This window comes from Manacus vitellinus, unplaced genomic scaffold (genome assembly GCF_001715985.3).
Source record: "Manacus vitellinus isolate BGI_N305 unplaced genomic scaffold, ASM171598v3 scaffold_2_pilon, whole genome shotgun sequence".
Taxonomy (NCBI): domain Eukaryota; kingdom Metazoa; phylum Chordata; class Aves; order Passeriformes; family Pipridae; genus Manacus; species Manacus vitellinus.
The window spans coordinates 38,923,607-38,944,108 of NW_021940208.1; the positions used below are offsets into that span (position 1 = coordinate 38,923,607).

Consider the following 20,502-nt stretch of genomic DNA (forward strand, 5'->3'; position numbering starts at 1 on the left):
GTATAATTCACAAATTGTTTTGGAAATGCCAGTATGAAGTACAGTAATTGGCAGACAGTTTAGAAAAAAGTCCAGAATTATTATATATGGAGTTTTGTAGACATTGTGAAATGAAAACTGAAAATATTTTTTGTTGTCCTGACTTAAAAAAGGAAATTTTGTGGCATGCATTTCAGATATAAACACATTCAAATGCAGCTCTTTGTTTAATGCCTTTTCAGCCCATCCTCTCCTTCCCTTCCCCCCCATCAGTCTTGTAGCTACAGCAAAGTTGAGCTAAATAAACTAAAGCTTTCATAGTCACTTATGATGACCATTTAGGGACATCTGAAATTATGTACTGTTGAATTATAGTCCCTTAAGATTGTTGTTCAGCTAGCTTGTTGTGCTTTCATTGGAATTGTCTATGTGAATAGCAGTGTTTTTAAAGTAAGTTACCTGATGCAGTGTCTTCATTAATTAATCTGAAATACAGAGCACAGCTGGAATTTCACAGCCACGTTACTCAGGGTAAAGCTGATTGCCTTGAGTTGTTACAGGTTGTTGTAGGACATTTTTTACTTAATCTCTATACTCTGGTAAATTATTTTGCTCTGTTGACAAAAGGGAACATGGGGATCACTTGGCAGAGCTTTAGATCACTGTGATTGTTTAATGCCCTGAATTTTAGTCATGAATGTTATTTCAGTAGTAAGTGCTTCTGGGTGAAATAGACAAGTAAATTTCACTTGAATTTATCTCTCTTGATTTCATTTGTTTTTATAGGTAATTTCTTGTCTCAGTTCTAATAAATAATGTTAATTTGAGCAAAAAATAAGAAAAGAATATTACTTGTGCTTCTGTTTAAACCATATTACTGCTGCTACTGACAGCATTATTTAACTTGTGTCATCTTGCATTGTTCTAATGTTACTCATTTAAATATAAAAACGTTGTATAATTTGTCTTAGTTTTCAGTAGACTCTCTTCAGTAGGTGCTGTTATTGTGCAAACTTTTACATTTGTCAGTCTGCAGTCAGAGCAATGTTTCACCTGTGCGTAGAACTGACATATGTAATGTCTGCCAAGTTCTGTTGAAAATCGAGTCCTGAGAAACAAAACAAATTCTTACTTTCAGTATTTTATGACCCAGTATGTTAACACAATGGGAGAAATCTTTGAATCATTTTGACTGACATCTCTGTTCTCTTTTGTTTGGCTTAAGTAATGTGCTTTTTGAGTTCGGAAGACTTTTAGACACTTCTAAGATGCTTGCGCCCTCTAGTGACCCTAGAGGTTTTCTTTGCGTTGCTTATGTTTTTGTGTGGGCTGTAAAATTGTTTAGTGCCGTGCTGTTGCATCAGCAATTTATTTCTAAAACTTTTATTCTTTATTTAGGGAAGCATTAGAAGATTTTTATGGCAAGAAATATATAGACTGTACTATGTGATGACTTTTAAAAAAAATATTTAATAACTTGGCTACATATCAAGACAGTTACAGTTAAAAAAAAGATTTATGTTGGTTTTGACTGTCAAAGTACTAATCTGAAATAACTTTTAGCTTCACTTAAGATGAATAGGCAATATGTACGTATCTTCTACAGAAAATTTTACAGACAGTTTGGACTTTGTCAATATTAGCAACAAATAAGACTTGTTTTATAGTTATAAATTATTTTTCTTTTAAACTTCCTTGATGTGGACATGTTACAGAAATGTCAATTTTCTTCTAGCTTTAGAAACATGATTAATACTTTCTCCTATAGATAGTTATTCTAAACTTTTCACTAAATTATCACTAACCTGTAAATCCAGGAAGAAGAGTATCCACCACGGGATGATTTCAGTGATGCAGATCAGCTTAGAGTGGGCAATGATGGCATCTTCATGTTGGCATTTTTCAGTAAGTTATCTTGTATCCCAGACCTACTGAGGTATATCTTAATTGTACCTTTTTTCTGTGGAATATTAAAGAGAGCTGTGATAAATTGCATTAATGTACTGTAATGAACACATTTTTCTACCTGTACCCAGATATAAACACTTTGTGTTCCAGATGTAGCAAATATGTTTCTTCTTTTTTTTTTTTTGTGGCATCAGTGACAGATAAGGGGACAAAGCAAAATCATAGTAAATACTTGGAAGCCTAGCAAGGCTGCACTGTTACCTGTGAATTGTGAAATTCTGTCATCTTTTAGTTGGACCACTAACTTGAATTAGAGGCTAGATCACAGAAATCTTGCAATTGATTTTTAACTAGAAAAAAATTGAGATTGGTGATGTGCTGTATAAAAGTTGCTGGTGTTAGCATAGTGAGTTAAATAGCCATCCATCCATATGGTGGATTTTTGGAAGAAATCCAACCATACTCATTTTCAGGTTGAACTAACCAGTGGCATATAAAATGCACAGTCTTCAGGTAACCTCTGATTGCAAGCAGCCCTGCTGTAGCACTTCATTCGATACTGCGTGTGCATGTCTTGTAACTTACATGATGCATTAAGCAAAGTTAGATTTAGCAACTAGAAGTTATTTCTAGAAAAAAGCTACCTCTGTTTTGTCCAATTGCTTATTTCCTTCTGATTTGTAAGGATATTTTCCCTTTCTGAAATAAATGTGCTTGATAGCCTGGATGGAATCTTGGTCTTGAGGATCTATATGTTCTTTTTAGAATTCATCAGGATGAAAGCTGATTGATTATCCACTGAAATCTCCTTTATGTCTTTCAACCCATCTCATATTAGTTCTTTTTTCTGTAATGTTTTTTGCAATCTCTCTGTTTAACTGTTACAGATGCAGGTTACAAAGCTTTCATGAAAGTTTTTTTTCATGTTTGGCATGTGATGTACTGGGACAATGTGGTGTTTGCATCTCAGGATAAAAATATGTGTCTGCCTCACATAGCAAATCTATAAATACATTTATAGGTTAACAAAGTGGATTTTGTAGACTGACCTCTTTCTGTAGTTGGACCACAGAGAGGATATATTCTTGGGGCAAAGGGAGGTATGACTTCATTTTTATTTTTCCTTTATTTCCCTCCCCCCTTGCTTTCCTATGTGCTATTACTTTTTGTATTTAACCCGTTTAGGTTCTGTATTGTGTGAACTTGGTCTTGCTCTTAAATCCTGGTTCAGGCCTTCATTAGCACTGCAGTTGGAGGTCAAGGGAATTGTTGGCTTTAATGTGTCTTAGGTCCTTAAAGTCACAGTTGTCCAAATCTACATGTCGAGAACCTTGTGTCTACCTTCAAGAATGCAGATGTCTACATGGATAAACTGGCAGCTTTCTCTTCAAATCAATGTTTAGCTGAGTCTGACTGCAGAGAGCACTAATTTTACACTTTTGACAAAAATACTCTGTAGATCGTACTTTGTCTTGATTATTCTGAGACTGTTACTGCAAACTTCACTCACATATGGAAATGGATAAAGTTTGCTTTTTGTCTGTTCTCATAGTATGAGGAGTTCACAAAAAACTCATGGCAGTTAGACCTGTAATACTGATTTTCAGTAGTTTTTCTTAGGAAAGTTGGAGAACTAGATGAAAAATGGGCTCAACATAATGAGGGTATATTGTAAATAGCAGATAGTATATTCATATCCTTCCAATAAGGAGATAAAAGTCTCCATAACGTTGATGTATGTAGAATTACGAGAGCAGGAATTAAAATGAAATTTACAGTAAGGCTATCTTTTTTTGGTTTTTTTCAGGGTGGAGTATGTTTAAATGCTGTGAGTAGGGGTGGCAGATCACAGGGAGCCCCAAATAAGTTCCCTCACTTAGCTAAAATGTAGGAGAACTGGATCAGGAACTGTTCTCTAGTGAGAGGAGCATGAACAAATGGCTTGTTCCAGATGTGTACTCCCACCTTCACTGCTGACTGTCAAGTACAGCGTTGGTGGAAAGATCTCAGGGTTTGGGAGGAGGGTGAGATGCCTTTAAGTATAACAGTAAGTTAATATTCTTTAATTTCATTTTATTCAAGTGAAATATAGTAAGATAAACTTCTTACTGAGCTTACCTGCATATTGCAACCACTTACTGATATGTAGCCACCATCTAGTGGTAGCTGCCCAAGTTGCATAAAATTGCTGTCTAGAGGCCATCTAGTGGACAGGTCTGTTTGTTGGTTTTTTTTGGTTTTTTATTTGTTTTAGGAGCCAGTGCATGTGAGTTAAAAACCTGTTTCCCATCTAAGTTATAAAGTACTGTTCTGTTTAGCATAACTAAAGAGAATGAGACAATATACTCTAAAGAATAAAAGTCCTTTGTGCGAACAGCTGGGGTTTTTTCTACTTGATTCAGAAACTTGCTGTTAAAACGTGGAAAACAACCCATTTTATTTGTAATATGTGGTAAAATTGTATTATGATCAATTATTCGTTGTTGTTGCTCTGAAGTTTGGTTATGTTGGTGAGACTCCTCTCTAATGGTCAGGGCTGGTGTCTGTCAGTTTCTCATTTTGATGTAAATAAATATTTTAGTGAATATATTCATTTTACTGTGAATGCAAAATGCAAAAAAAGTTCGCTATCAGACCACTTCATATATTTTTTATATTATGTATTTTTAAGTGACCTGTGCCTTATAGAGCATAGTAGAAACTTTCCAGAATGCCAGAGGAAATGATTAATAGATGAGTTTCTCGGAGTAATTTTTTTTGTATGCACAACAGAGAGGAATTTCTGAGCTCTTTCTTTCCGTTTTGAACACAGATGTAATTGTGATAGTACAAGTAACTGTCATGACCAAAGGGTTTGTTTTCATGCTTAATCTACCTTTAGTGGAAGTTTTTTGAATTATGTCTGATAGGCTCATCCTGGTACATTATCTGAAGGAGCTCCTTTTGGATATTAATAAAGGTCTTATATGGTTGTCTTTTATATTTAAGGAATGCTTTAGAAATATCAACCAGCCTTTTTTCCTGTGGGCCCCAAGAAGAATTGCAGAGCTCATCCGGATTCTTGGAAACCATGTAAGGGAGTTTTGGGTTGTCCCTGTAATGTAGGAAAAATTAATATTAATTTGAACTCCATAGATGGGTTAATAAGGAGGAAGAAATGGAGAAAATTGGTCAGTCATGCAACCGAAGTCGAAGTTCTCATACAGAGGTCTGATTTGTTCTTTTTGAGCATCTGGGCAATTTAAGCACTGTATACAACTCATACCAATAAGGTCTTTCATGGGGAAATGTAAATGTACATGTTGCCCTAGATGCTATATTGGAACAGATAATAATCATACCGAGATTTTGTAAACTAATGTTCATACAGTTTTCAAAGCTATTAGATGCTTGAAACAAACTTCACACTACTAGGATACCTATGTTGAGGGTTTCAAGAGGGCCCAAGATGGAAGGCAGAGTTGTTGCACAAGCTTAGGGTGAACATAGCCTCCTGGTGTATGCTTCCTGAGGAGCGGGAAGTGTGGTTAAATATCCTGTGGGAGGATTCCTCTGTGTGAATTAAGGAGACCTGACTTCTATATGTCTACATCCCAAACGTTATGCAGGTTTCCCTTAGTCATGCAAGAGAAACTGAGGAGAAGTCACTTGACTAAAATTTTGGATGTTGGAAGGAGATAAAGGAACTGTTCTGTGAGTGCTTATTTCTCTCTGGTTATTAGGAGAGCCTGGCTGACCTTCATACACAATCACCTAACATCTCTTACTGTAGAAAGAATTTGACTTATAGTTTCTCCATATGCACTGGATACAATACAAAATAATTGGAATGAGGAAGCTTCTAGTTGGGCATTAAGCCAAACTTACCAATAAGGGTAATGAAGCAATAGGAATAAATTGACTAGGAAAGTTTCTGAACATTAATCGCTAAGTAGAAAAAAAAATTGTCTGTTATCTGTGGAAGCTGATAGCCACTACTTCTAGTGATCATCATCAATATGTAGGTGAGCCCTCAGGAAGAATCAAAAACATGTTACAGTTGAAGAATGGAATAAATTCTGTGCAGGAATGGGAAGAATAATTTCTAGTGGTGAATGAAGATCTGGAGAGTATTATATATTGTTGCAGTATACTTAGTAAGTCTAGGCCAGCTATGAAGCATTAAGATCTTTGGTGTTTGCTATATATTCAAATAATAAGCAATTGGACAAATTGTGGAATAAAGAATATAACTGAGCATGGTTGCTTTTTGAATATGTAATTACCATTATAATCTTATAATATAATCTTTAGCCATGGATAAAATTTGGAACCAGCATAAGTCCGCAGACTAGTTTTGCTAGCTTCTTTTCATGATGCTGAATACAAACTTAAGGTAGGTGATAACTGTGTGGCTATGGAAAGCTGAGTAAAAAAGATCAGCAAGTGAAGTGCAAGAACAACTGGGGGAAAAGCAGATTTGGTGTAGTATGCTTGACATTGTTTCATCTCCTGATGAATTTCAATATGTACAACTCAAAACTCTTATGCTTTGTATTTTGGCTGAAAACCTTAAAGGGAAATACAGCATAAATATGAGTGCTGCATTGGATATCAAGACGACTTTTTATTAAAAGAAGCCTTTAGTGCAACCCTCCTCCCAAAAATCCAACTTACCTGTGTTTCATCATGAGTTTTGTGGTCATGAGGAAATAACACTATTGTTTATATTCTTCTTATGTCAATTACATTGATATAGATTTACTCTCTCCTATCGGTGTCACTTCAGGAGTGACACTCAAAAATGATACATTTATCAGTCTCACTTGTCTGTATGGTGGTAGAGTATCAAAGGAAGATACTGAAATCATGATGCCAGTGCAGTCAACTTGAGTTTCATGTAAATGTCTGAAATTCATTAATGGAAAGTCAACAGTAGTTCAAAGTTGGGCTCAAGTAGGAATGTAATCACTCTTGGGATAAGAAACCATTCTTGTTGCAGAGTGGTGTGTTTTGCAGTGGGTGTCTAGAAGATGCACACAGAACCTGGCTGCAGGAAGACGATGGGCTAACAGAAGTTAAGAATGCTTTTTTTAGATAAAACCATGATGTGGTTGTAGCAGCTCATTAGGCTTTATGTTGTTAAGAATGGCTTTCCTTATGGTAGCATGTGTTAGTGTCACAGCAGGTATATTGTCTGTGCGGGAATCTCATGGGAGCTGAAGTGATATGAAGGATGAGGTCATCTCTTTAACAACTGAGCAGTGTCATTTACATTTCACAAAGTGAGTGGTTGCAGACAAATAATGTCAAACATTTGTTACAGCTGTACAACTTAGTTGTTCCTAGTAGATAGAGAAACAAGTTGGTAATTTTAGAGAAATTAATAGGTAGTTCCTTTTACTAGTCACTGTCCTCTAGAGTCTATTTTCTCTCTCAACTTGGTAAGGGAAACTTGTGCCGTAGCTTCTCTATAGCAACATAGGGATGAAAATGATGAACAACTTTAACTGCAAGAATTAATGATCAGTTGAGACAGGAATTAACTGTAGTAACTCTTACCAGGTGCAGTGTAAGCGGTAAAGCTCAGAGAATTTACATGGCTGGCAGAAGATACACATGGATACACATGATGGAAAAAGATATACAGATAGGCAAATGAGGTTAATCGTGATGTAGAGAAAAGTAATTGGAAGGAATTTCAGTCTACTCAGAAGCAGGAGATGCATTTCTGAATGCAAATAGTGTCTTTTGCAACCAGAATGAGACAAGGAGGATGATTTTTGGAGTAGCAACAGGATGTGGATTGTGAGGGAGAAGTAATGGGAAAGACTGGAAACATGTAGATATTATTGTTGCCAATCTTAAGTTTGTTAAAATGATGCAACAGCAAGGCAGTGTTGGGAGAATCTCCCTAATGTATTGTCTGAGTTTTACAGAGGTGAAAGTAACATTCCTTATGCTGCTGAAGACAGGGAATTTTGAATAGGTCCTTACTGTACAGTTTTTCTAGCAGATGGTTACAAATAAAAACTTAAATAATGAGATTTTTCTTTGCCGTATGCCTCACTTTTACTGGGATGTTTGAACTTCCATAGTCTGCAACTTTCGTGTAGTTTGTCTTGTCTGCTTATGTTGGCTGCTTATATAACTTGATGGAACAGCACACTGATTAAAGGAGAAAAAAACTTACTCTGAACAACATTGGAACAGGCTGATGCCTCTTCTTTCAAGAGCTGGGCAAATAACTGAGTGTTAAATATCCATCAAATACTTCTCCAGTGGCTGTAGATTCTATTTTGAATATTCCTTTAGCTCAAGTTGAAAGGAGAGTAAAATTGTCATTGTGTTTGACTTAGATTGTAAGAACTAATTTTCTCCCCTCATGTATTTATGATTGGGAAATCTCTAATTTTTATAAGGCATGTACAAATGAGTTCAGCTACTATAGATTTTTTAATATATAACTATTAAATATATAGAATATTTAATATGTAACTATTATAACTTATTATTAGTTATATAACTATTAAAATTGTACATATTCTTTAGTCTGTGTAGTCCATTTGAAGGACATCTGTCTTCTGTCCTTTTTAACATACATGTCTTTGGAGCCATAATCACAGTCACCCTTTGTAGCTTGAGTAGTGGGGAGAAAGAGCAGTGAACTCTTGTGCTGAGACAAGAACAGAGGGTGCATTCAATAACGTTTGGAGAGCTTGCTTAAAATAGGGAAATCCTATTTTTAAAACAGCGTAATCAGGCTTTTTCAAATATAAGTACTTTATCTGTGTTTTGGAAAGATAGGTAAACGTTAGGGTCACAATTTTGCTCTGTAGTTTTTTTTTTTTTAATACCAATTTGGATCAGCATTTATTTAAAGTTGTTGTTGTTGGTTTTCCCTCCCTCCTTTTTTTTTTTTTTAAGATTAGTAATTAGTATAAAAGTAAGAATTCTCATCGCCACCATCTATTGCCTGTGGCTCTGACCAAAGCAAGATGTTTTCTCACTTGTACTACATGACTGTGTTGATGTGAAGTCTTCTAAAACTTCTCTTGGAACTTCAGTGTCTTTACAGTTCATGGAATTCCACTGCAGTTTTACAGACTAATTCTGCATTTGTGGGCAAATCATGCCATCTTCACATGGATTGTTGGAGGAGTTGTAACAAGATTTTAAATTATAAAAATGGTGGTTGTTTATAGATTATGCTTCAAAATTTACTTAAAGAAAACTACTGAGCAGTTTTCTGTTCTTAGTATTCTGCATTCAAACTTTAACTGAAAAGACAGACTTTTTTTCCTGTAGTGATTTAATGTCTGAATTTTATGTGGCTAAGTTTGGGGATTTAAAACATTAAGGATTTGTATGCAGGGGTTTTGTTCCCCTTTGCCCCTCTTCCATTCCTACTTTCTTCTTCTGTGGTTTTTGTGTTTACTGTGGAGTTCCCTACGATTTTTAATTTTCCAGTGTCTTGTTCTCTCCAGAACTCTCCTGAGTTGTCTTCTTACAACAGCTCCTGCAGTTCTTCTGTTTGGTCGTTTTCTTTTCAGATGCCCTCACTGACTCCCAGAGCTGGGACATTACCCTAATTGTGAATTCCCACACCTTGATGTAATACGTGCAAACTGAAGTTGATACAGATGATGATGATGTTGATTGCCAAGTACATGTGCAGATATGAAACTTCAAGTTATTAAACTGCTGGGAGTTGTATAAAATTGTTAATTGGAGCAATAGTGGTAGTTATGCTCAATATTCTTTTTGGTTCCTTGATTTCTTGAGCTTCTGTGTAGAACTTCTAAGGCTTCTTATATCTTATGCTTGAATATAGATCTAAAGGAGAAGACAGTCACCCATGAAACATCAGCTTCTCACCTTATCTTCATTTCTGCGCTATTAAACAGGGCAAGAGTGAATACTTTTATTTCATTTGATCCAAACTGAATAAAGCTGAATATGCAGCCTTGGTACATGCACGTATATTTTTGGTTATAAAAGTGTAGTGAGGGTTTTTTTCTTTGTTTTAATCCGAACCTTGTATGTTAAAATTCTTTGTGTGAATTTGCCCTTCATCTCTAGTGTAGTCTGGTTAGGTGTGTGTTGCAATGTAATGCTTTATTTTATGTTGGCATTTTCTCTTGTGTAAAGCAGTAGGTTCCAGCCTGTTTACCATTTGCTTTGTCATTAAGTGACTACACTATGGGGAATGTCTGGGTTCAAAGTCAATCTCTGAAAGCCTGAATTACTGGAAGGGAATTAACTGTGTAAGCATGTCCTTAGTAGTTTAAAAGTGAAATTACTGTTAAGTCTGTTTGCTTAGCTATACAGATTAACATAAGCTACTGTTTCTTTTATTTTATAGTGGCGTTTATTTTCAACTGGATTGGATTTTGTTTATCCTTCTGTATAACAAATACTATAGCTGGAAGGTATGGTGCAATCTGTGGATTTGGTCTCTCCCTGATCAAATGGATTCTCATTGTACGGGTACGTTTCTTAATTCACAGTGTACAGACTCTGTTTGTAGAACAAACCCACACAATTTATTCAAGGCTATATGATAAGAGAATTAAAAAACAGTATGTTAAATGCTAGTGCTTAACAGAGAGCCTAGAATTTTCCTAACTTTGTCTTTAGAGAGAATTTACTTGCTATATAATATATGCTTACTAAAGATGAAGCTTAATCTATTTTTACGTGACATAGCATTTGATGTTCACATTTCCACTAAAATAAATGCAGAATGACTCATTCTTTGCACAAATATTTAAAAGTCTAGAGGAAGTGGAGCAAGTACCTAAAATATCACTGGTATTATAGCATCCTATATGAAAGATTTATAAATGTCTTGGCCTGTTGGGAAGGAATATTTCTTCCTTACATTTGATTCTTCTACTCCTTGTAAGATACCCATCAAATCAAGTCAAAATTAAATCTGAAGTTAGTCACATTTTTACCATCTTACATGTTGGATTTCTTGATGTTTTCACTGCAAGACTAGATACTTTTCTGGAAGGTGCATTAGCCAAATGGAAGTTACTTAGCTGACTAAGTGGATGCTAGACGAAATGTAATGATTCTTTCTGAGCCTGAATTCTGCGTATCTGAGACCCAACATTTAAAATCTCATCTCTTTTAATGAAGAAAGAGATCTTGGATAACTTAGTTATCTTTTATGTTCTGCCAGTGATGAATTTTTTTTTTTAATTTTTTTCCCCTTTGTGTGTGTTAGTAACTGAAGTTGATTTGGTCTTAGCACGATAGTACGAAGATAGAGAGATTATGTGATCCTTCTGGGACATGTACTGCATCCTTCTTGGAGGTTTTTTTTGTTTTAATTTCCTTTTTGGTCCTTTGGAGCAGGGGAATGCTATTGGACCAGATGTAATTCTGGTGTGTTTGTTGGAATTCAGGTGTTGAGATGGAATTTATCTTAATGGAAAGAAAAGACATGAATTTTTCAACTATGCATGGGGATATTTTAGCTTGCCTTGAAACATATTAATCAGAGGGCAGAACTTGCTCATTATGTCAGTTTTATTATTCCTCTCTGCTTCAAAATGTACTCATAACAAACACAAAAATTAATATGTGCTAAACTTCCTGAAGAATTACTGTGTTCTAGACTATAATTAAATAGGTTTTTTATATAATGTTTTATAATGGTTTTTTCTCATAGTGAAGATTACCGTTTTCCTGTGTTGTCTCCCTTCCTAGAGACAATAGCAGAAAGCTGATGAGGTGTATGTCGACAGTTGTTTTAATGGTGACACACAAGCAAGCATATGTGCACAAAGTGACTTTGTTCCTTTGTTTCAAACTCCTCCAAAGGCTTGTACTGCCCTTTCTCACTCAGGTTCAGTAGTACAAAACGTTATAGTGACTAAACAACGTGAGTTCACGTATACTCTCTCTATCAGTTTTTACTGGGTGTGGCATGGATGGAGAGAGCCTGGAGAATAAAAGCACAATTTTGCTGTTGGGGAAATTCTGCAGCCATAGCTGATTCTGCCCACAGAGAGTGTGAGAGTAATGCACATAGACCAGTATTTGATTGTTACAGTAAATCTTCTTTCCAACTAAATGAAGTTGTAATTTTTAAAAAAATGTATTGAGATATATATATATCATAGAATCAACCAGGTTGAAAAAGACCTTCGAGATCATCATATATGTGTGTGTGTGTATATAGAGAGAGAAAGAGAGAATTGAAAATACTGGTTATCAAGTAAGATGGAATTAATGTTGTTATCAAAATCCCGGGAATTGAGTATTTATATGGGGATAATGTGAATACCAACTCCTTAATTGAACTTAATAGTTCTCTTTATTAATATTTTTTTATTGGATTGATGATAGAAATGAATACAATACAGGATCAAACCTCAATTAATTCACATGAAATCTGGTTATTCTCGGAAACATGGTGCATTAATTGCGAGAAAACGCTATTTAGAGTTTTTTAAAATAATCTTGGATTTTTTTATCTGGTTGCATATCGTGGCGGGCAGTATCCATCCCATCTTTCTTCCCCCCCCCTCCTTTTTTCCCCCCCCCACTTCTTGGTTGATATACTGAAGTGTCCTAGAAATGGCAAATAGGAAGCACTCTGGCAGAATGCAGTAAACATACTGAATGATATCAGAATGGAAGCATATGAAAAATGTACAGAGCTACTAAGTAGATTATTGTATTCCTTCTGGCAACTTTTCACACATCTCTCCGTTTCTACTCGTTATGTGAGTTTCGGAGACATTTGATTAGCCTTTTTATCAGTGAAGCGTGAAGTCTGGAGTCTGGTAAAGGCACAGATACCTGTCTCCAATACCATCACACCCTGCCCTCCAGCTGCCTCGCACATCACAGGGAGGACAAAACTGTCTACCATGGTCACTAACAGGAACAGCTGAAATGCCACTTCAAGGTTCATTTAGTTGTGTTCAGCTCACTGCTGGGAACTGAATGCTGGTTTGAAAATGAAAAGACTTTAATGAGTTGGGGGTCTTTATGGGGCTGGTATTCTTGGCAGCGATTAACAGTAGGGGGTATACAGAAGGTCAAAAGCTCTTCTTTTGAGGGGTCAGAAGAACATCCCTGTCTGATAAGATTAAACTAATGTGGCTTTTCGTGTTAATATCTAAAGCAGCAGGCTGCTGTAATGTGTTTGGGATGGTAGGCACTGGGGGGAAAAGAAGAAAATCAACAAGTGGCAATTCATTTTAACAGAAAATGTAACATGACTAGCAAGTAATACAAGGTTTTTTTTCATATATATATTCTTTTATATACACACACACACAAACACGCGTTTTTTAGACATTTTAAATAGCTTTACCACAGACCAACTGATGCTGGATGAGTTCTTTGTGTATTAAATTGCTGCACAAATACCAGTTTTGCATTTTAGCAGGATGCCTTTTATTTAAATTTGCTCTTTCCTCCATGGTTTATGTATTTGTGTAGTGTGTTAAATGTGTCTTAGTCATCTGTCTTACTGCTGCTAAGCCTCGTATGAATTTCAGTTTTCAGATTATTTTACTGGATATTTCAATGGACAGTACTGGCTTTGGTGGATATTTCTTGTACTTGGTAAGTGGCAATTGAATTCATTTATGTTTTGATGTGGAAGTATTCAAAGATGAATCATGTCATTGTAAGTAAGAGTTCTGTAACATGTTTAGCTATGTGTTTTTCTTTACCTGCTGATAGTTTTGTGTGTTGTTTTTATTTCCATAGTATTCACAAGGTTATTGGTTACCATAGTGGTGTTATTATGTGAACTGCGGACTATTCAAATAACCTTCAATTAAAAAAATTTCGCTCTGCATAAGTGATTATGTATATAACTGAGACTTGTAATTTATGCTTTTTAAGCTGCTTCTGCTGATCTAGGGGTGCAGAACTGTGTAACAAAATTTTGTTTTTTATGTAGAGTACATAGAGAAAAGTGAGTGATATATACTTAAATGTATAAACCTGTATGTCAAGTATTAAATTTTAAGAATTGGGACTGATCTCAGGAAGGTGGAGTCTGATATTTTGTGCACAGGTCACAAAATGTCCTTTTCAAGTCCTTTGAAATGCATACTGCATCAGTAATTTCTCAGTAGGATGAGAGAATGGCTTCATGCTTGCTGATCACAGTGCTCCCATGATGTCAGCTTTCTCTTAAGAGGTCTGTCTTCCCGTGTTCAAAGTCTTATGTGCATCAAATTCTGCTTTTCTCTCTGTTTTTAGTGAGGATATACCAAACCCCAAGCACTATACCTTTTCTCCTATTGTGGATTTTGTAATTTGAATATGGCATCTGAAGTTATTTTCTTTTACAGAAATGAATGCTACTATCTGTTTTATTTTCTGTTTCCAGCTCTGGAAGCACAGTAAACTGTTGCTGATTCAGTAGGTGGCACTCTTCCCTTTGAGTCAATTGACTTAAATGGCTAATAGTGAATGTTAGAATGAAATGCTGAGTAAATTAAAAAAGAAAAACAAAACAACCAACACTGAGATTTTGAATGTTTATGACTCCTTATTTATCTTGAAAGAAATGCTAGAAGTCTTAAAGGACATTACCGTTATCTGCCTTTTTAGTAGTGTTTGAGGCCATTCATCAAACTTCCTAATACTCACCTTGCTCTACTGTTGTGCACTTTATAGCTTGAAATATGTAGAAACTGCAAATATTCAACACATCACAGCATCAGTCCCTTGAACGCTTTCATATTGTTTGAGGTGATTGTGTTGAAGTAGGAAGTGAAATGACTCTTTGCAGACACAAACATCTCCAGTTAAGACTTTGATCAGGCACCTTGTGGTGCCTGAGATTGAGGTTTGACACTTTTTTTCCACTAGGACGAAAATAGTGTGTTCTTTCCCAACACCTTCCCCCACCATGTCTATGGAAAAAGCTATAGCTCTTCTTTTCACTAGTCTTTTGCAGCACATGTTCAGAAAGAAGCTCACTTTAATTTGGGAAAGCCTTTTTTTCAGTCTAAAGTGTTTGAGGATTTTTTTTTTTTTAAATCACGAAGTTTAGGATATACTTTGTAATAAAAGGTATTCATCCAGCAGTCAGTGTTCCCTTGTCTTACAAATGTTTTGCATGAAATACACCAACAGTGTTTTTAAAGTGATAGAGTGGATATACCAAGATTGCTGGAACACCATAGAAGGATTTGACCCAACAAAGCTAGTTAGCAGGACATGAAGGAGTTATTATCATGCCATGGGAACACTGCCAGCCAGATCTGCGTTTTGTTGGTTCGGATAAATTTTCCATTAGACCACGTGAAGTAGCATGTCCAGCATCTCTTCAGAAGTGAATGAGTTGTAGTCTTTTTTTATAGCCCTTTGACATACTTGAGCCCACCTACTGCCATCTCCTCTCTTCTGGTGTTCACCCATCGGTTTCTATTCCCTTTCCTTCTTTCAAAATCTGACCAAATCTGCTAACATGTCACAGAAAAGCGAAGTGGTCGATTTCCTAGGAGCTGTCATGTACAGTGAACAAATTGGAGAGAGACAATTCAAATTTTCAAATTTAAATGTTAGCCAGTGTTTCTTTTTGAGGAACACAGTGTAAAGTGGGATGGTTTTTTTTCCTTCCCTAAAGAGAGAAATATAAAATATGGGTTGAACTTGGACTGGTTTTCCAGCATGTGTAATGCAGAAAATATGCTATCAAACACCTTAAGAGCGGCCTGCCCTCATTTTGCTGTTTCAGCTGCTTTTCAGTTGAATGTGGGACTACCTCTGGTAATGTCTGGGCAGCAGCTTTTCCAGTAGACTTGTGATCCACATCTTACGGCTTTCCTCTCTGTGCAGAATTCACCTTAATCACAGAAACATGTCTGGCTTAGGTCAAGTTCCCCTAGTTAGCAGATCATTCTCTGTCATTTTATTGTTTCTCTGTCTGTCCTAATGAAACTTTGGCTTAAAAAAAACAACCAAAAGGAAAGTTAAAAAAATCGCAAGCAAAAAGCATTTACAAAAGAAATTATCATAGCAGAAAATCAGGGGCTCATCCAGGACAGCATAAAGAAATAGCATCATGTAGGAAAGAGGAAAGAATTAAATCCTTTGCTAAACTTGTTAAACCTCAGTTTGAATTTTCCTTTGAACTTTTGGAATCTTAATACATACGTGTATCTATACACATAGGCATATATCTCCAAGATACTGTTGTTGCAAATGAACTTCTCTGTGTACATTTCTTAGCTGAAATTTGCTTTCAAATGCAGTTAAATGTAAGTATTTTAAAACAATTGTAAATGTGGAGTTAAGAAAAAATGTTGTCTTAACACATTTTGAGTAATTTTCTCTGAAGTTGTTCTTCTTCCTCTTGGAGAAGTGTTTTTTCCTGAATGGTTAAATCTCAAGTCATAATCTACCATATCTTAGTACTGGCTTGCTTCTAGAGCAATCCCTACCTTCTGTCTTCTTTTTTTTAAACTCTTTTGACTTGCAAGATGTTTATCTTACACATGTCTGGAGGTACATTTTGTGGTTCAGGTAGTCTTCTAACACACTAGTAATTTATTTTGAGAATTCTAATTGAAAAGAATGTGCAAATCATATCCTTTTGTTTTTCAGGGTTTTTTTCTTCATTCTAAGTATTTTCATACAGTCTTTTTAGCAGATGATAGTTGAACCCAGAATAACTGTAAAATTTCTGGAAAATTTTCCATAAAACTGAATCCTCATCACAAGATAAAAGCTGACTTTTTTGTTGAATTTGTGAACGATACATAAAGGCCTTGCTTTACTTTGTATAATCTAGGTTTAAAAAAATTATGTTAAAAAATAACATGGATAGTGTGTACTAATGTTAATATACTTTATTTTGTGCATTTTCTACACTTTCAGGACTCCTCTTGTTCTTTCGAGGCTTTGTTAATTATCTTAAAGTCAGAAATATGTCTGAAAGCATGGCAGCTGCTCACAGAACAAGATTTTTTTTCTTGTACTGAAGGTAAGCATCTTTTATCTTTCCCAGGAAAATGGAGATGAATGAAATATTAAAAATAAATAAACTATTGTCACAAAACAGCAATTACATGTTTTTTAACATTTGTCATGAATACTGCATATATCCTTCATGGACTCGGAGGTACGTGAAGTCTCTTATTTGTAAGTAAATAATGCATCTTGTTGCCTCCAGTCCTCCCTTGAACTAATGTTCAGTAACAAAAATGAAGAGGAACACTTTTTTTTTTCCGAAGCAAGAAACAGTATCTGCTGCCTGTCAGGATACTGTCCTTTGTGTTGGAAAACTGGCTTTAGTAGTCAACCTGTTGTCAGCAAGTTTGGAAGCACTAATCTGCTTGCATATTAAATCTGATTGACATGGGTTTGAACATGCAAACAATAGATGAGCATTGTCTCTCTTTACACGACTGGATTACGACAGTCATGTACAAGTATGATTATTGTGTATGCAACAATGTGCTTTATGTATCCTTCAGGTAGCTGACTAATCAGTCTGGCACATATCCACTTTTTTTTTTTTTAATACTTTTTATCTGTTAAGTGGATTTATTGGACTTCACTATGTAACTTCAACCAGGGGTCTTTATTTATGTTCAACTTTTTTTATTTAAATTGCATGATGAGATAAATTTAAGCTTAGAAATAAGTACTACAGCATTTTCATTGCTCTGCACTTTGCAAAATGCTTAAAGACTGTTTTGACTTACCTGAGAAGCTATGTTTGCTGTAAAAAAAAAAAAAGTTTGTGTAAATTTTCTCCAGGATTGATCACAGGATCAATATTAATTAACCAGCAACACATTATTGAAGCATGTGAAAAAAAAAAAAAGGACTGTATATGTCTAAAAAAACCTAGTTCATTTTATTCCTTTTATATAAGACAGTGATATATATTTAAAAACAAGTAATGATGAGTATCTGTGCTATACAATATGCACTTGATCATGGAAAAATCTGTTAACTGTAGCATAATATTTCTCTTTCATGTGCCATTTTGTCAAAATTATGTAGTAAGTTAATTAACTGAGGCATATATTGCCTTTTAGTAACCAATCTAAATTAGCAACTACATGGAAGTATTTCCTTCTTGCAATAGTTACATATGACTTCTTAGTGCTGTGTATAATCTCTTCAGAATACTGAAATTTGTAGAGACAAGGCTGAAAATATCTGTTAACTTTCAGTACAATAAAGTTTTAAAATGCTACTTTTAAAAAACAGTTGTTGGGACTAAACGGTCTTTGAGAACTGTAGCTTGAAGAGAATAATGAGAGTGTAGGAAAATGTCCTCTGGGATTCCTTGCTCTTCTGCGGTTAAAATTCTGCTTTGGGACAAAACAGTCTTTAATCCAGCATAAACTGAAGTTAATGAGTTGTCCTATCTAAGTTCAGTGGCTTTGAGTTTTTCCTTTACCTGTCACCACCACTGAGATGTATGGGTTGTGGGCTGATAAGATCTGTGGAGTGTTTGTAGAGCTGATATTTACAATATTTACAATATTTACAATATTTACAATATTTACAATATTTATAATATTTATAAATATTATGTTTTTGAAGCATCTTAAGTACTGAAACAGGAAGTTCAAATTAATGGCTATCACACTATAATGTCCTTTATCTTGCACAGACAGGTAGCTTCATCTACAGTGACTCCTCTACAGTGACTATTAGTTTTAATAAATAACAAATACAGTTAGAAAATATTCTCAGTTATTCTTTTGAAATCATAACAAAATAACAGTAAAGTTTTGGGTTTTTTCTCCCATCTTGACATGGGGGAGTAGGTAGGTTGCTGTTTTGCTGAAGTTCAGGTTTGCTAGTCACTTAGCAATGCTATTCTAGTGGATCCTGGTGGTGAACTGAAGTACAACTCTTTCTTTATCTCTAAACAGCATTGAACAGACATTCCTTTCCAGTGCTGGTGTGAAACTTCCAGATGATGTGTAACCCTCCAAGTTAATAAGACAGAAGACTACTAAAACAGGAAGACAAATTAGTGAAGATATGGCTTTAAGAATGAATGACAGGATGCTTTATGCTCAAATACCAGTTCTGGTCATTCTAGTAAATATTTATTATTGCTGCCTTTTTTTTTTTAGCACATTTGTATATGTGCTTATTAAAAAGATAATATTGAAGTAAGAACAAACTATCTGTAAGTATAGATTAGGTACAGTCAGACTCAATCTGTGCTTGTTGTGTCTGAAAGATTTAAGTGGTAACTTGTTTCACAGCTTCTATGTACCACTGACTTGGTGATCTGAACTTTTGAGTACAATGAAATGCATTAAATGATTCAGATTAACCAGTTCAGACAATTTTTTTTTATATAATTTAGATTCATCTAATGATTGTATAGAACATTTTTAAGTTTACTAAACCCCAAAGTTCCTTGTTGTCACAAACTCGTATTCACCAGTATTTTATCAAATTCAAAACAACATACTGGTTTGCTCAAAAATTATAGACTTTGAGTTCCCTGTAAATAACTACATAAATGACTGTTGGAATTGCTTCTTAGAAAATATGTCAAAATATATTTTGTAACAGCATATTCTCTAAATTTTGTTTAATCTTAGAGCTATATACATATTTTTTGTTAATTGGCTATTAAGGGTATAGTTATTATTAGATGTAATTTGGGAGGTTTGCATTCTTGAGTTCAGTATAAATACAACATCCACACTGAGGGCTTCTCAAAAAAAAATCATATCGCTATCTTATAATGCTTGTTTAGAGTAAATACTTTGCCATTTCATAAGAATAAACTAGTTTAAATGCAAGGTAATTTGGGAAATAATCTATGAGAGGAAAAATATTTCAAAGCTCTGAAAGTAGAAAATGTGTGTTGCACCTCTCCCAGTATTCATTTAAGGTATACCATTACTTTCTTATAAATATCATCTCTTTAAGGGGTACTGTCTACTGTTCATGCATGTGTGGTTTCTTTTAAAGTTTATGAAATTTATGCGTCTCATTAAGTAGGAGAATACATCTCTCAGTCCTTTGTACAACTGGAATCTCAGTTGCAAAAATGCATTGGTTGTTGGTTGCACCTTTGAGGGGAAAAAAATACAAATACTTTCCTGCAGTTTTTCTTTTTATATTAGAATTCTACCTTTTTATTACTAACATTAAAACCAGTGGGGTTTGTTGTGTTAAGCTAGTTCTGTATTGACTTTTGTATCTATAATGAATGTTTAAAATATATGTATGTAAACTGGTCACATTATTTTCCTAATCTTTCAGAGATACAGATAGTGACTAAAATTTTAGGGGCACCTCTACTTCTCTAGGGAAAGAAGAAAGTTAAGTATTACATTCAGTATCCTATTGGGATTTCCTTCTAAACTTATCTGTTTTTCTCTGTTACTTTGCATTCACTGTCCAGATGAAAAAGAAATGGATAATAAAGCATTGCTTTGTTTTGCTAATTAAGACAATGTTTTTGGGGATTTTTTGTGTACTTCATGTTGAAAAATACACACTGCAGTATTTGTGTCAACATGTAATAATAGAAAAATTACTTGGCAAAATAGGTGCTGACCAATCCTCTCTTCTCTTTCTCATCTCATATTTTATGTGAAGAAACTGTTAGGATGTTTCTTTTAAGAAGTTAATGTGACTCTGCAAGGCATGCAG

General features: G+C 34.9%; 1 protein-coding gene across 1 annotated transcript in view; it reads left to right on the forward strand.

The window, feature by feature from the left end:
* The window catches only part of NDFIP2 (Nedd4 family interacting protein 2), a 36,579-nt gene extending 16,281 nt beyond the window's left edge, over positions 1-20,298 (forward strand). Inside the window, exons 5-9 of the mRNA XM_018071384.2 lie at positions 1,797-1,884; positions 10,232-10,356; positions 13,392-13,458; positions 16,735-16,840; positions 18,749-20,298. Coding sequence (XP_017926873.1) covers positions 1,797-1,884; positions 10,232-10,356; positions 13,392-13,458; positions 16,735-16,838 — 384 coding nt within the window. The 3' untranslated portion in view covers positions 16,839-16,840; positions 18,749-20,298. The remainder of the gene's footprint in view (positions 1-1,796; positions 1,885-10,231; positions 10,357-13,391; positions 13,459-16,734; positions 16,841-18,748) is intronic.
* The last annotated feature ends 204 nt before the right edge of the window (positions 20,299-20,502 follow it).